This window comes from Centroberyx gerrardi, chromosome 4, assembly GCF_048128805.1.
Source record: "Centroberyx gerrardi isolate f3 chromosome 4, fCenGer3.hap1.cur.20231027, whole genome shotgun sequence".
Lineage (NCBI taxonomy): Eukaryota > Metazoa > Chordata > Actinopteri > Beryciformes > Berycidae > Centroberyx > Centroberyx gerrardi.
The window spans coordinates 23,950,414-23,967,175 of NC_136000.1; the positions used below are offsets into that span (position 1 = coordinate 23,950,414).

Below are 16,762 nucleotides of genomic sequence, written 5' to 3' on the forward strand. Positions count from 1 at the left end.
TGCGCTCTACCTCCAACACAACTGTAACTTCCCATTCTTGTACAAAATGTGGACTGTCCCAGAGTCATTTGGGAGTTTATAGTCTCTAAACTTTCTTTGACATAAGGTGTTTTTTTTATTTCATGGCTAGTTTTGAGTTTTATTTGTAAGTGCAGTTCAGCAAATAAAGTAACCATACCTAGCTTATAGGATAACACCAGTGTAATTTTAGTTTTTTCCTATTACCATTAATGCCAATCAGAAAAACTGCAATACATGTGTAGTTCAACATGATGTATTACCTTAGTCAAGGCAGCTACTTTTAATGTATTCTTGAAAACAATGGGAGCATATACCAGAAAAACCTGCAGTAACAGACAGTTGAAGCTTCAGACTGTGGCCAATACAATGTGGGTTTAGACATGGGCATTAATGGCGATAAGAAAAAAACAAAAATTACATCGGTGTTATCCTTAAGTAATGCACCTTAGGATGCAGGTGATCAATCAGAATGGCTTTGTATTTATGCTGGAAAATAGCCCTCCGTCTCAAACTCTTTTGTATCCCTCATTTACTCATGAGCTTCCTTTAAAGGAAAGTGACATTGGGGGACTTAGCGGATATGAACACGCTTCACCATGCCTATATATTCCATAACAGCCTGGGCAGTGCACCAATTTTGCAAGAAATGCACGGTGCATTGCCTATAGCTGGTTATTATAACAGCGTTAAAGTGTTTTACTGTGGATTTTTCTTTTAAGGCAGGAGCAAGCCGTGTGTGTGTGTTTGTCTGTGTGTCTCTATGGTTGGGTGTATGTGTGTGTGAGAGAGGCAGCGCGTGAGACAGACAGAGTTTTCTCTTAATGAGCGAGCCAGAGGGTTGCTAAAGGGTTGAGTCTAACACATTCCCTCTGATCAGGTCTGATCAGAGCGGAGCAGAGCGAGCAACGAAGGCATCAGTGAGTAACGCAGGAATGACGGGGGCCAAGCTCATTTCAGTTCACTTCAGTGGGGGAATAATGAGCTGAAACCCCAACGGTCATGTGTTTATCATGCCGCCTCCTTGACATTATAGAGTCAAGGACTAATGTGTATTAACCTTTTTTTTTTTTTACAGTCTATGGTATTAACCCTCTAAGAATAGGAGTGTAACTGGTATTGGACAGCTGGTCAGGACACCTGGATGCATATACTCATAGTCATTGTAGGTAACGCTATTCCATTTTATTCTGAGATACTTCATGCATGTGGGCCAAGTCATCAGTTGTCCTTGTGGTGTGATTGCCCATGGTTTGAACATAAAGGCTTGCCTGACAGAGGAGCTGCAAACTAAGTCATTTGGATGCTTTCCCCTCACTAGATGGATGTAAGGATGTAAGATGGGATGAGAGGGAGAGAGGGAGAGAGATAGAGAGAGAGAGAGAGACAGAGAGAGAGACAGAGAGACAGAGAGAGAGACTTAAGACTAGAGAAATAAGATTCAAAAAATGTGATGAAGAACAATTAGATGGAGAAAGAGAGATAAAGAAGAAAAAAGAGTGGATGGGGGAGAAAAAGAAAGACAGGAGCGAGAGCAAAGTGTGTGTGTGTGTGTGTGTGTGTGTGTGTTTGTGTGTATGTGTTAGATGGGGAAGCGCGGCCAATGAGCACAAGAGTGAGATTTAAAACTGAAGAAAACTAAAAGGAGAGTGAATGAGAACAACAATAAGACAGCAAACGGGCAATCCAATCAATCGCCCTCAGAACACTTTCCCGTACTACCAGACAGGTCCACCTCAAATAAAAATCAAATAAAACAAATAAAAACACAATAAGATATCAACAACAGCCCTCGTCTTCTTCTCTGCTGCTATGTGTGTTTCCCCCAGGCTGGTCTTGTCACATTGGAACAGGCTGAGCAGGGTCTTTCATTGACTTGAACAGGCGCTCAGCAGGTATTGACTTAATGTTCAGTTAGCAGGCTTCTGGCTCGCCTTCGATATGGATGGATGTCTTTATCGACACACCTGACACACACACATGAAGTACCCTAACACACAAACACATGCGCAACATGCCCTGCAACTCTCTCTCTCTCTCACACACACACACATACACACACCTGTCAGGTTACATACGGCAGAGGCGGATGGTGATAGTGTCTGTCTGTCAGGTCTTCTGTCTATAGTGCCGGTCTAATGAGGTGACACACTGTTGTGACTGACACAACCAGATCAGCAGGGTCAAAGAGAAGTTCATGAATTACTAACCCACATCCATAAATAACCACAAGGCATTGGGGCAGACCCATAGAGAGAGAGAGATAGACGCAGATGTGCTCAATATCATATTTTCCATTAGAGAGCCAGGAGTGACTTTCCATTCAATTTGATTCAACCTTTTCTCAACCGGGTAGGTCAACTGAGAGCGCCTTCTGATTTACATTGACTGGGGAAAATGTCTCGTGAATGGCTTTTTGATGAAGCGGAGTTCCAAAACAAGTAAAAGACATTTGGGCCGCCTTCTCTTTCCGTGAAATAATAAACTGATCAGGGGGCTCCAGGTGAAAGCTGTGATCTGTTAGATTAGATTTTGCCTATTAAATTCACGAGTCATTAAGGGGAGATGGAGAGAGAGAGAGAGAGAGAATATATTGTACCTTTAGGCTATACCCTGCTATCTATAACCAGGCTAAGAACATACAGAATACACAGTATGTGCATCTGTCTGGGATAACCCACATCTGGGATGATGTATAATATATAAAATATATTATGTATAAACTTCACAAATACAAATACACACAAGCCCATGTACACTTTGCCTGGAGAATATCTGCTGCACTCCTCATTGTTTTAATAATTCATATCAGGCAATGAGAGCTGGGAACAGCCGCTGGCAGCTGGCAGCCTCGGCCCTTCAGAAAAGAGTGAGAGACAAGAGCCATCCCTCCATTTCCTGGTTTTAACACCTTCCACCTACCACCGTACTCCAGCACGCCGCCTGTCCCACAGCAAACAGCTGTCCCATGGGTAAGAGAAGCACGACTTGAGATGCACACCGGGGGAAACAATGACCGAGAGAAACAGAGAGTATATTACTTTCTAAACTTCTCTAGTTTAGTTTTAGTTTTTCTTGCATCAGAACTTCATTGCAAACCTCAGCAAGTGTTCTGTCAGCTTCTATGCAAAACGTTATAAGCAAAATTTATCTCCACAAATTTTCCCTCTGAGACGTGTTATTTTATTTCCATTTTTTAAATATTCTGCCCATGGAATCCGACGGGCGCCCGCTAATAAACCACCATTCACTTACCTGACTTCATTTGACTTGCTAATTAAACTTTGCTGTTATCAGGAATTTAATTAAACACACCGTGCGTTGGAAGTAAGCACAACACGCTTCTGTGCATAGTAGAATATGTAAATGCAGTTGGTTGGGTTGCAAAGTGCCCCTGTGTGTGTCCGTGTGTGTGTGTGTGTGTGTGTGTGCTTGTGCGTGTGCGTGTCACACACCTGATTCGTCCTGCTGCAGTGCTGCCTGAGTGTTGCAGATAAGCGTGAGTGGCAGAGTCGTCATACACTGCACTGCACCACTCAGTGACTACTTGCTGTGACAGTACACCGGGTCAAAGTCAGGCACACACGCAACACACATACACATTTCAGTCTAAGAGACAATGCCAGGCAAACACACACACACACACACACAGACAAGGCACTCGCACAGAATTCACTGTCTTGTCTGGGAAGAGCTGAAATCACACAAGAACCAAAAGGAGGGCAAGCATCACCTTCACAGTGTTACGGTGACTCAATCAGCGTCACAGCTAAATGTCACTTGTGCTATATCTGTCTTGCTACAGGATGATCTACCTCCATGAGGGCGGGACGGGGGGCGGTAGGCTAGTTAGAGAGGCAGGCTTGTGACTGGAAGGTTACGGGTTCGAATTCCAGTACAAGCTGGTAAAAACGCGGGTGGTGAAAGTGAATGAGCAACGTCTCTTCCTCAACAACTACCATCAAGTTTTCCTTGAGTATGGCATGTAACCCCCAGCTGTAGCGTTGGGTCGATTCATGAATCAATCATTCATTTAAACGATTCTTTAAAGTGAACAAGTCAAATTAGTTTGCCAATGGAAATGAATTGCAATTTCAAACTGGTTCAGTGTCAGTGGCTGGACTGCACTCCGTAAACAATCTACCTACCTTGGCAATGATTTGACAAACTTCATGTGTTCATTCATTAATTTACTGACACCCAAACAGCATACTACTTCATGGCACAAGCGGGATACTGTACAATTTGTTCAGTTTGTTCAGCAGTTCAGTTGCTACTGTATAGGTTAGTAGCTCAGTTGCTGAATCGACATCTTTCGTTCTGACTGAACAAACCGTTTTGTTGCTGTATCGGAAAAAGCCGAGCTGTTGGCTACGAAACTGTCCTTTTTACAAAGGTGAATCAAATGAACCGGTCCTGAATCAATTCACTCAGTGCAGGACTCGTTGTACTGGGCAGCTCCCAGGTGTGAATATGTGAGGCAGGGTGTTGCTGGAAAAAGAGCATATGTGCTCACTTGTCTTTCCCTGGGTAAATAAAGGTGAACAGAAAGTTCATGTTGTTTCGTTCCGAACAATAAATTAATCACGGACTGAGTAAACATCCTTTAAACAATTCCTGTCACACTTCCAATGTCTGCTGTGTCTAACCTCTCCAGGAGAGGTTATCCAGAACAAATTCAAATTGCTTTCACCACTTGAGTGCTAACGGTTTTAGAGATGACCTGCGGGTCAACACCGCCCATCAACAGTCCAATCTCTTCCTCTGTTTATGGTCAGATAAGCTCCTGCTGGCTTCGAACAGGAAAAGTTAACTAGCAGTTGTGGCTCTTTGTTACTTTACTCGGCGCTGAACCAGAAAGAGGAAAGTAAAGAAAACTATGAAATAACACAAATGGAATTATGCAGTGACCAAAAAAGTGTTAAACAAAAGAGTTCTTTAAAGTAGCCGCTTTGGAAGGCTTTGGAAAGAAATTCATACATAGGCATCAACTTCACTATTTATATTTGTCTAAGAAACAAATTTCAAGCATTTAAGCATAAGCGTTTAGATCAAAATGGCTTCAAGATAATGAAAAACATAATACATTCAGTCAGGTGTGTCCAAACTTTTGACTGGTAGTGTATGTACAGATTATGAATTAGAAATAGCTTAACAACTAAGCTAAAATGTGTCAAGGTATTCAGGTTGGGCTATACTCACTCTAACCAGTAGAGGAGGATGTTGTCCCACACTGGAAATGCACCCAGAATGAAGTCGTACTGCTCTAATCATCCCATCTTCTTCTAAATTATATATGTTTCAAACTTACATAATTCACACTTATATATGAGACATAAAAATGAAGACTTTCCTCCTCTGCCCTTACTCTGTGTTTCCGCAGCCCTCCACTGCGTTTTCCCATTTTGTTCAAAGTTACTCCCTACTTTCATTGTAGCAACCCTGACAGTTAGCCTGAGGTCATAGTCGCCTTTGAATATATTCTCTCCCCTCGCCCCCTTGTCAGCCTCCCAAGCCCTGGATGGTAAGGCCAGGACTGTTAATGTGGCACCCTGGGGCAGCCACTGGAAGTCACTGCAAAGTCATAACTCTGAGTCAGCGCTTAGCACTGTGTACAGACCATTACACAGCCTGATGCACGCTGTGGCTCTATACTGTAGGCGCCAATGTTAATCTTCAGATCATCTAACTTCTACTATTTGATTCATGCCATGATCCAAAAGCCATGTTCGTTGCGGGCCATAATGCATACATTAGTCCATTGTTCATTTTCAACCTTTTCACCACCAAATACCTAGATATTTAAGGAGTTTTACCTGTATGTGAAATATAAACGCTGCAAAAATGAAACAGATCAAAACCTACCTTTCATTCTGTACATGGCATCAAGAGGGCCTTATGTAGACGATCCATAAAAACACATAAAAAAACCAACAAAAAAAAACACACTTTCTATTCACCCGGTGCATTTCTGCTCAATCTCATTAATGATAATGAAGGTGACCCTGCTGAAAAAGTCCATTCTGGTCTAATTATGTTGATTCTCTCTCTGCCTCCACTTAAAAGATTTAAATTAGATTGAAAAAGAAAAAAAAATCTGCACTGTCAGTGTGTTAGAAGTGCATGTTCAGTGTGCATTTTGTGTGTGTGTGTGTGTGTGTGTGTGTGTGTGTGTGTGTGTGTGTGTGTGTGTGTGTGCGCCCAGCCCAGTCAAACTACTGTTCAGTCCAGGTACGCTCAAGCTATGTGTGGTATGTGTGCTGAAGTGTATGTGTGGTTAACTGTGTTTAAGTGTGTTTAACCTTTTTTTTCAGTTTCTGTTTCTGTGTGTGTGTGTGTGTGTGTGTGTGTGTGTGTGTGTGTGTGTGTGTGCATGTCTTTAAAATGATAAATGGGGTCAGTGAGTTGGGGACAGGTGTTGGCAGGCCAGCAGAGGGATCATGGGTGTCCCTGCTATGGCACACATGGACTTTGGCAGTCTTGCAAATCTCCTCTGAAAAAGAGAAGGAGCGAGGGGAAGAGGAGGAGGAGAAGGGGTGGGAGCAGGAGAAGATGGGACAGGGAACGGAGGAACAGACGGGACAGAAGGAGCACCGAGAAGGGAAAAGGGGACAGAGAACGAGCGGAGAATGATGGTGGGAGGGATAGAGGAGAAATGACAGGAATGGGAGCCTCAGTATGAAATATCCTCAAAATGAAGTCGCTTGGAAACCCAAATAGAAAATCATGCCAACATGCGTCTTAAGGGAAGAAGAAACTCCTTTACATACAGATGACCCTGATCTGTTGGAAAGAGTTGGAGGGATGGAGGGAGGGATGGAGGGAGGAAGGGAGGGACAGTTGGGATGACAGGCTGTTCAGATCTATTCTTGTCCTGACTCCGCCTTCCCTCATCGTACCCCCTTCTCTCTGAAACCGGACCCCAGGCCTGCCCTTCAGAGAGAGAGTGTGTGTGGGGGGGGCTTGGTGTGAGAGGGCGGTCATGCAGGGTTTCAGAAACCCGGGGTCATTGTGGACAGCCTAAGACATGGCCGACACGCGGGTGGCAGGCAGATCAGACACTGTATCTCTATTCTTAAGCCAATGATAATCATCCGCCCACAGCGGAAGAACAATGTATTAAACGCTTCAATCTGAAAAGCCAGCAGTCTTCCTAAATGATCTTATTCACCATGACAAAGTTTGAGCGTGGGCCATAAATGAAAAAAGGGCTGATGAGTAATACTAGCCAAGAGAAGCACAGATGCCAACGATAAGACTAGCAGATAATTAAACTCGTGTCCAGACACATGCAATCTGCAGCCTCTCATCCAAATCTCACTCTTAAAGGAGAATTCAGAGAGAACACATACATACAAACACACATGCACAGACACAAACACAAGACATAACGACAGGTATATGCCACAGCATACTTCCAAACTGGCTCTCACTTGTCTTTGTAAAAAAAGAAAACGGCACGAATCATCTCACAAAGAAGTTACACTTCCCTCCTCACAAATCAGTCACCATAAAAAAAAATAAAACTATCAGTTATCAGAATTGATGTCTTCAATAACACACTCTACTCTGCATGATCAGAGTATTACAAGATTCCATCATCCAATCTCACTCTATGGGCTGTTTTCTAATAAAAAGTGTACTTAGATGGAGTTTCTGTCAGCCCATTTGCAGAAGCAATCAACTCCAGCCTCTCTAAAAAACACAATTACCCATAAAGGCACCCTATAAAGGCTGACCCTGGAAATAAGACCGGGAGGGGCTCGCTTCCGCAACACAAGTGGGCACACATGCAGACAAGAGTCACACACACACACACACACACACACACACCTAGGCACAATGCACAGTGGGTGCTGATATTGGTCTGCTTAATCTTAGCCCCTTTCCAGCCCACCCTCACCCAGCACCGCCACCCCGTCCACCCCCTCCTTCCATGACTGATGAGATCCCCAGCCACACACACACGCGCACACACACACACCCAAAGTCCTGCTCAGAATAGGCTAATCTCTTATGTGTGACAGCGCAGTGACTAATATATCCATAGGACATTTCTGCTTTGCCTTGCACTCTCACACATATCTTAATATCTGTAACGATGCCATTTGTTTCACTGCCCTTCGGGGGTTTACCATAATGTAATATCTACAGCTGTAATTTCTTAATACAAGGGGGGAAAAGTAATTGATCAAAAAAGAAAAAAAGACAGCTGAAAAAGGGGTAAAGAGGAAAGTAAGTGACCAACAAAGAGGGAAGTCCAGCTGCACACAGAGGCCTCAGCATGTAAGCTTTTCCAATGGCTCCCTCTTTTGGTGAGAAGTAGGAGTTGAAACTCTAAGCATCTTAATCATTTCCACTACAGCTTTTGGGGCACACACAAGTAACAAGTTGACATCATATCCTTAAGAATCAAATATATACAAAGGTATCTATGTACACAAATTCCCAGCAGAGAGAGTTCTGGGAGTTTTTGGTGTTTTTATGCTGGATATGTCACTTGCCAACTGATTTCTGATTATATCCAAGACATAGGTTATTGTTGTATTGTTAGTTAAGGCTAGTGTCGGTCCAGATGGTGGTGTGGTGCGATGCTCTGGTTACCTGAAAGCCGGTGTTGCTTGGTGCTCACCCGGTTGGTGTTCTGGACAGCACAGCAGAGGTGCAGCATGGCAAACATGGTGAGGATCATCACCACGCTCTGGAGGAGCAGAGTGAGCTCAAACTGCTTCCCTATCCTGCAACAGCGGATAAGCATAATGCAATCACAATCCACAATTTACATACGACATGTACAGTACAATGGACAACAGAATAAAGTGACCTTTGAAATAATTACAGTGTACAAGGAATGTAATTACTATGATTAACAAACAATAGTGATTTAGGATAGCACTTTATTGATCCCCTTCAGGTGCCACAGCAGCAGCAATGGGGGACAATGCCAAGGAAATGTCAAGTATGATACAAGTACAGCAAGGTAATAGAAGAAATAGGTACTAAACTAAGATAAAGGTAATGTTCATAATATACAATACAATACAATACAATAGAGACAGTGTAGCGCAGAAAGTGCAAATAAATGCAGGTAAATTCAAATAATAAATGCAAATAAAAATGCAAATAATTAATTCAGAATTCCAGATAAGGGATACGTCTATGAATACATTCCAGAGGAACGTCACTACAGACTGGTAGAGCATCTGCAGCAGCATGTTGCACACATTGAAGGACTTTATCTATTCTATTCTATTCTATTCTATTCTATTCTATTATCTCCCTTTATATCGCTACTGGCTCCATTAGAAGACGTGTCATATGGGCTATGAGCAGCACAGATAGACCTTTTTAATAATACAGTATTCCAACCTGATTCTATAATGAATCCATTAAATTTCCTCTCCCTTCTGCCCAATCAGAAGAGTGACCTGTGCTCCCCGATGTGTAAAACAATTTCAGAAGAAGCCTCGTCTGAATAGCACCGTATGGCTATGATTAGCACCAGGCAGGACCACATTATCAGCCTATCTCCTTGTATTCTGTGATTTTACACCTATTCCATTAACTTCTGACTCCCACACTGATCTGAGGAATGACCTTATAAATGGCCTATGCCTTCCAAAGGGCAGAAAGAAGAAAGAAAGAAAGAAAGAAAGAAAGAAAGAAAGAAAGAAAGAAAGAAAGAAAGAAAGAAAGAAAGACAGAAACAAAGAAACCTTATTACAAAAATAATTTTTCTAACTTTTTTCCTGCTTATGATTCTTCTTTGCTTCTACTCTTTGAAAAAAAAACAGTTATTAGCAGCACTAGAGACTTATCCCACATATCATATCATATCATATCATATATCATATCATGTCATATCATATTGTATATCATATCAAATTATATCATATCATATACAGTATAATATCATATCATATCATGTCATCTTATCTTATCTTATCTTATCGTAACATATCTTAACGTATCTTATCGTATTATATTGTATCGTATTATATTATATTGTATCGGAACATAGCACATTGCATCCTCACATTGCATCCTCACCAGAAGAAGATGCGCAGTATGTTGGCGATGAGCAGCACCAGGCAGACCCGGGTGGAGAAGCCTTCGGTGTTGCTGCTCCTCTGGATCTCCTGGTACTGGGGCACGTAGGGCAGGGCCCCCCCGAACACCATGAGGCAGGAGGCCAGCCACGACAGCAGCGTCCAGGAGCCCTCCATGTCCTCCTGGAGACCCACCTCCGCGTCCATCACATAGACCCAGGCTCAGGGCAGTCGAGGCGGTGTGAGGGTTGCACCTGGACCGCAGGAAGGACACTTAGAGACAGGACTTAGAGAGGAGTTCATCAGAGTAATGAGGCAAGTAGACCTCATCACCAGGGTGCCGAATTAACACCTACCAAGTGCCAAAAGGTGATAAAATGTGTCTTTGGTGGAAAAATCAATAAGGGACACCCGCCACACTGTCTGGTAACATGGTTATATACTGTTTGAATTTTTGCCTGTTCTCAAACTTTGTCCTTGCTGACCACCGTACACTCTCTCTGACCACAAATCTAATCAAATCAACACAACGGCTCTGTATCAAACAGGCGCCTGATTGGCTGTCTGTTCCACTGGTTCTGCACAAAGCGGTAGGCGTCCAAATTTCTGCAAACTTTGACATATGGCAAAACTTTTTCTTGGCAGACCATTTTCAGTTTACCAGCCCTTGGCAGGCGAGTCAAAAAATGAATTTCAGACACTGCTCACCACTCTGCCTTTCATCTATCACACACACCTACAGTATGCACATAAACACGCACACGCACACTAAGGTATTACAGGCCGGGATGGTTGTCACACAGAAAGGAGTGTAGTGGAGAGAATTGGCACAGGACATAGTTGGAGAAGTATTCATATGCTCTCACAGGCATTCCAACCTATTTCTTCATTCATCAACTACAGAAAGACAGGCAATTATGTGTTTTATAAAATGGCAGCCACAGAGAGGGATGGGGATGACAGGTAGAGAATTGAGGTCAAAGATCAGAGTGTAACCTACGGAGAGAGGGGAAGTGGAGTGTTGGAAAAAGGTTTAATAGCCAACAGCCGGTGAAGTCAGAGATGACAGGTAGGCAGGTATTGGAGGGAGCCGCGGAGGAGACCTGGGTGGGAACCATAAGGGGGTTAGAGGGATGAGTATTTAGGACAAGTGCCACAGTGGGACTCAGCATGTGGGGATAACAAGTAGAAATGCAAGTCCATCTCTGTATCTCTTTCCATTGCAAATAACTCCACTGCAGCTATGTACAGGTTCCATAGCTTTGAGTCTTCACATAGTTCCACAACTATTACTAACCAGCAAGCTGTTATTCCTTAAACCCTCAATTACAACTGTTGTACAGGTATTAGAGTACTTCTTTCCCTAAAATAGGGGTCTTTTACTCCAAGTGGGAGCAGGCATTCTTGAGGGGATAATAACATGAAATACTTAAGTGAAGAGATTAGTAATTCCCGCTTTCTCCCAAGCAACCGACAAAAAATGCAGTTCTTGACATTTCGGAAGTTGTTTTCTAACACTGATAAACAGCCGCAGCACTCCTTCCTTCCTTAGAGATGACTGCAGGCATTGTTTCCTTTAAGAGCCGGCGTGTTGCTGTGTACACAAAACCATGACCGACTAATGTAGTTACAAGGACAGGACTGTTGTTCTTGTAATATCCTGTAGCTGTGTAATCAATATCATGACAGTGACCAGTGAACAGTTGGATCATATGAAGCATAACGTTTCACACAGACTGTCAAAACTCAAACGGAGTGTGCCAGTGTGTATTTGCTGCACTCCTCTGTTTGGCAGTCAACGTCAGCTGACAAGTCACTCAGCACAGTTGAGAGACAAGCCAAGTCAAAACAGGCTCAACACACTGAGGATCACTTCAGTCATAACGAAATCTAAAATGTCAGCACACTTCTTTTTTCTGAGGGAAACTTTGTGACCACAATCAGGATATGATCGCTGATAATATTTCAGCATTGCGGCACATCCAGCAGAGCACTGTAATCGTGACGCTCCGTGCTAAGCCCTCATTGAAAAGTCAAAGTGGGAGAGTCATGGAGGGGATGAACAGGGTCTAATTACCCTGTAGACATCTGTTATTTCACATAACTCAGCAGTAAAGGACATAAGCATGACAATATTCCCACCAAGAAGGGAAAGCCAAATCATTCTGTGACATACAAAGTCTGTGTCTCTGAGCAACACTTTGTCATTTCCACATTTATGAGATTTAATTCACAATTCAGACTGAGAGCTGTACTTGTAAATTAAAGAACAACATGCAGAGCAGCTCTTGAAACTTAATCCATAATATATTGGGAACAAGGTTTCTTTTTTTTATTTTTACAAGTTTCCCAAAGTTAAACATTACTCAGAAGCTTAACAATCCAAGGCTTCCCCTGCTCTTTCTCTCTGCCTGGTAGTGAGTAAACCATCACAGTGAGAAGCCTTCCTGCACTGGGCCACTTCTAGTTACAGAACAAGCTCTGTCTGTTATGTAAGCAAAGCATATCTTGAAGGGGTTGGGCCAAATAACATGCCTGAACTTACACACATCATTTTGGGCTACTGAACGAGTTGAACTACAGCAACAGCACGTAAAGAAAGAGTTATTACAAGGCCTATTTACACTGTTAGAAATTGATATTAGAATGTAAAATATGCCTAGAATATGCAGTCTTGTATAATTCAACTTCAGCATTCAGGAGAAAACTGATTTTCTTAAGGGGAACTGCAAAGTCCTCCAAAATCCAAGCAAACATCATGTGGGAAATTAACTACCTCTTGAAAATGTTCTGAGAATAAACTGAAAAAAAGCCGGCGCGCGTCCAGGATACACTCCACGCGCACTGTACTGAACGCAGCGCGAGCCGTCTGCTATCATATCATATATCTATCCTGATGATGGTTTTATGCAGGTCAGTGGCAGAATTGGCAGTTTATATGCAACGCGTGGAAAACTTCCAACTTTACTTACCAGTCGCTTTCATTCACAAACACGTTGCTGGAATACTCGCACACTCCAGCTATTAAAACGATTACTGTATTCAACGTCAAAATAGGCTACACGAAGTTCCCTTGGCAGCTCCAACTTTCAAATCTCAACTCGCTCGTAGAGAAGGACGCACACAGAGAGAGAGCGAGAGAGCGAGAGAGAGAGAGAGAGAGAGAGAGAGAGAGAGAGAGAGAGAGCGAGCGAGAGAGAGAGAGCGAGAAAGAGAGCGAGCGAGCTAGTTAAGGGGACTCGCATACTTAACTTATTCAGTATCATTTTATAGGCACATATCGTATGATGAGACATGCTGTGAATGAGCTAGTCTTGACGGGTAAACAAAACTACAACATGCACTAAAAACTCCCCATTAAAAACTCAATATTCCGCGTTCCTTTGCACCGCGAGCCCAACTGCAAAACTCTCGCGAGACTCTGTGTTGAGGGAAACAGCTGACTGTGCGGTGGGTGGTGCGAGCAGGACCTGCTATCTATTTCGGACAGTTGCTAGCCAGATAATAATACAATCAGGATATCACATTGTATCTTCGTGTTGATAATCATCTATACTACATCATGGCAGAAACGGATCCCAAGTCGGTGCAGGACCTTACCAATGTGGTGAGTCGTGATGGCAAGCGTTAGCTGCCATAGCTGGTTAGCTAGTTTATGTTAGCAATGGCAGTAACACTGCTGACCGTCTTGCCATGGCAAGCTAGCTAGTTAGCAAGCTAAGGTTAGCCGTAAGGCATCTGTACCTAACGCTATATGTGGTTGTTGTATTGTAAGATAGTAGCCATCATGGAGTCGTGTCATCAAGCTGGAACGATCTGACTTCTGCATAGCTTCACTGCATGTCATGGTCAGGTGGTGTGCTGTAGATTCACAACAGAATAATACGAATTACACAACATACACAAAATTGTATTGCAGCGCTGGTAAGAACAATAATCTCTTTCCGTGTAAGTCCATTTTGTTCTTCATAGTAAATAATAGCCGGTTTAAACCACCTGCACTGCAATACAATTTTGTGTATGTTGTGTAATTCGCATTCCAATTATCATCCCAGGTTGTACGTCAAAAGATGGCTGCCATAGAATGTTTGATGGATGTTGTCATGGGGATGAGCATTAAGGAGATACCAAACTTTTTCATGTCATGGACCCCCAAATAGTTAGACCACTCGTACCTTTAGGGGCAAACCAAGCAAGCAACCACCTTTTTAGTGTAGAATCGCAAAACTGTATAGACTGCAAGTGGTGCAGCTGTCATCCATATCCATTTGCTCACTGTGTTCATCTCTAGAGAATGAATCAAGCAAATCAAACTATTCCTCAGTTTGCAGGGGGTCCACAGACACCACTTGGGAACCCAGAGATAGAGCCAAGATTTGTGGAGTTGAACAACTCAATGGGCAGAGAATGCACCAAGAATACAGTGTTATACATTGAATACAGCAGTGGCACTTGTGTTGGAGATGTGCTGGTCTCAGTGAAATGGTTGCTGAGCTTCCACATTGTTGTCAAGGAAACTGGATATTTCTGTTATCCTTGTTCTGCTGTTTAAATCATACTTTAGTGCAGTAAGTTCAACTCAGAGTGCTGATGATGTAATTTCGAGTGAACAGTCCACTGGCAGTTTTGACCGCTCAAACTCTCTGATTTTCTCTGACTCTATCCACAAATGAAACAGCGTTCATCCCTATGATGTTATCAAATGTTCTTTGGCTGCCAAGACTTTGATCAGGAAATCTATCATTCTAATTCTGTGGCTTCATCATTTCGCAGCCACCTAACAGCTTATTTCTGCTGTCTGTTTCACAGGTCCAGACACTACTGCAGCAGATGCAGGACAAGTTCCAGACCATGTCAGACCAGATTATCGGGAGAAATATCCAAACACTGGTTTCAAATGCCAGCAATTAATTGTTCATCGATTTAAATGCTTTGAGGCTCAGAATTTTATTATTATTATAGTGCCATAATAGATTGATGTCTAAGTTGATTTCTTGCCATCTCTTTTCCTTGCCTCCTTCTCCCCCTCTGTATTTTCCCTCCATGAGTAAAGTACAGACTAACAGGGAGGGAAGAAAGAGTTTTTGGCCCAGATAATGAGATCCCTTGTTTTAATTATGTGCCTTAACCGCTTCTCCACTCGACGAGATGAGCACGCGTATTGATGACTTGGAGAAGAACATCGCTGATCTGATGACCCAGGCTGGTGTGGAGGAGATTGAGGCGCCACCCGAGAAGGCCAAGGAGGGTCAAGGGTCATAATGAAGGTAAAAAGCAAGCGGCAAGCCTCATTAATATTTTGAATCATTGCAACATCTCAACCTTTTTTACCATAAGAGCCCCTATTCATGTTCTGTCCTGCCTGGAGGTTTGTGGGTGTGTGTCCGTCTCCCCTAAACCGTAAGAATATCAAAGTAGATCTCAGAAGATTGGATGGACATTGATTGAAAAATAAAAATGACATAAAATGTTTTCTGTAGCTGTTATTCTGTTGAAAGTATTCTCCTCTGCCACACATTTGTAGAATTAGGTACTAAAACCGTCCAGCATTTGTAAGCATTTCATAGTAACGTTTGCTCAGGTTTTCTGCAAATGTAGCTTAATGCAACTTCAATATTTCATTCTCTCTACCCAGCCAGCTCACTGCAACATGTACCTCGTAATAGTACAGTATGTTGTTTTTTTTTCTTCTTTCCTCCCCCGCAGGTTCCTAAGTAACAAGGCGTGAAGTCGGTTCTATCTTCAGGAGCAGCAGACGTTTCCATTCTAAACATGAATTATATTGATTTGGTGTGTTATTGTGTGAAATGCTTTTTTATATATTGAATATTGTGATAAACGGTTACAGTTATGTAGTGACTTGAAAAGTAGAATGTCATTTGTAAGATAGACTAGTGTGATATTCCCTTCGGAATTTATAATCCTCACACGCAGGGATGGAACTCATCGATTTTGTGCACCGACGTGGTCCGGTTATTTAGCTGCCATCACCATATTATTCATTCATTACATCCCATCAAAATTCTGGCTAGCGGGTATAGTTGTGCCCTAGCCTAGGCTGAGAAGTACTAGCCACAGGCAGGCAGGCGAGTAAAATTTCCATCCCTGCCTACATGGATAATGGGGTAGAGTGAACATTTTAAGCCTGCAGTATTTAACAGCACTCTTTGTGCCAAGGTGTGGGATGCATTCCAAATCTGACTGATTTTGTTCTATTAAAGTAATTTAATACAATGTTGTTTGTCTCATGTATTGAAATTATAAACAACAACAAACTTAATGTGGACTACGCTGTGAGAGAAGCTGGTGGGCATGAATGTTTTACACTGAGACATAACTGACATTTTACATTAGAGGTATTTGTAACAATGTACACACATCAACTTGTAAACAGACTGTTACTTTGCTGCATACTAGGAACCTTTATTCAAATGTATAGAAACATAAACTTAATAAAGAAAAACAAATGACCAACAACCATCTTCTAAATAAAGTGCCAAAAACATAAAAAAAGAAATGAACAACAGTAAACACAAGATGTGTATCATGTCAACGCTTAATCATTTGATTCATTCAAAAGTTTCAAAACTGATTTTACAGGTGCTGCACGAAGTATAGCATCAGTAACCTACGAACTGAATATAAACATAATACCAAAGCATTGTATGTCTTAAAGTGGATGGTTCCATAATTGC

The 16,762-nt window shown here is 42.4% G+C and overlaps 2 protein-coding genes across 3 annotated transcripts in view; one reads left to right on the forward strand and one right to left on the reverse strand.

Annotated features, from left to right (window-relative positions):
• LOC139909672 (solute carrier family 66 member 2) overlaps nucleotides 1-13,165 on the reverse strand; it is a 54,706-nt gene extending 41,541 nt beyond the window's left edge. Inside the window, exons 1-4 of one of the 2 annotated variants that reach the window (XM_071896867.2) lie at nucleotides 13,040-13,050; nucleotides 11,068-11,170; nucleotides 10,069-10,321; nucleotides 8,623-8,756 (exon numbers count right to left, since the gene is read on the reverse strand). In XM_071896867.2, coding sequence (XP_071752968.1) covers nucleotides 8,623-8,756; nucleotides 10,069-10,274 — 340 coding nt within the window. In that variant the 5' untranslated portion in view covers nucleotides 10,275-10,321; nucleotides 11,068-11,170; nucleotides 13,040-13,050. Of the gene's footprint in view, nucleotides 1-8,622; nucleotides 8,757-10,068; nucleotides 10,322-11,067; nucleotides 11,171-13,039 lie in introns of both variants that reach the window. The other variant, XM_078283112.1, reaches the window with a different exon arrangement.
• A 317-nt stretch (nucleotides 13,166-13,482) lies between these two features.
• On the forward strand, nucleotides 13,483-16,484 carry hsbp1b (heat shock factor binding protein 1b). Its single transcript, XM_071896856.2, has 4 exons — nucleotides 13,483-13,674; nucleotides 14,877-14,943; nucleotides 15,208-15,334; nucleotides 15,774-16,484. The coding sequence occupies exons 1-3, from the start codon at nucleotides 13,630-13,632 to the stop codon at nucleotides 15,327-15,329; spliced, it is 234 nt and encodes a 77-aa protein (XP_071752957.1). The 5' UTR covers nucleotides 13,483-13,629; the 3' UTR covers nucleotides 15,330-15,334; nucleotides 15,774-16,484.
• Nucleotides 16,485-16,762: the final 278 nt, after the last annotated feature.

Bases quoted from the DNA above. Each gene is read 5' to 3' on its own strand.
- hsbp1b (XM_071896856.2), top strand. From the start codon at position 13,630: ATGGCAGAAACGGATCCCAAGTCGGTGCAGGACCTTACCAATGTG. The intron at 13,675-14,876 runs GTGAGTCGTGAT...TCTGTTTCACAG, and splicing joins TGCAGGACCTTACCAATGTG to GTCCAGACACTACTGCAGCA. The intron at 14,944-15,207 runs ATATCCAAACAC...CCGCTTCTCCAC, and splicing joins AGACCAGATTATCGGGAGAA to TCGACGAGATGAGCACGCGT.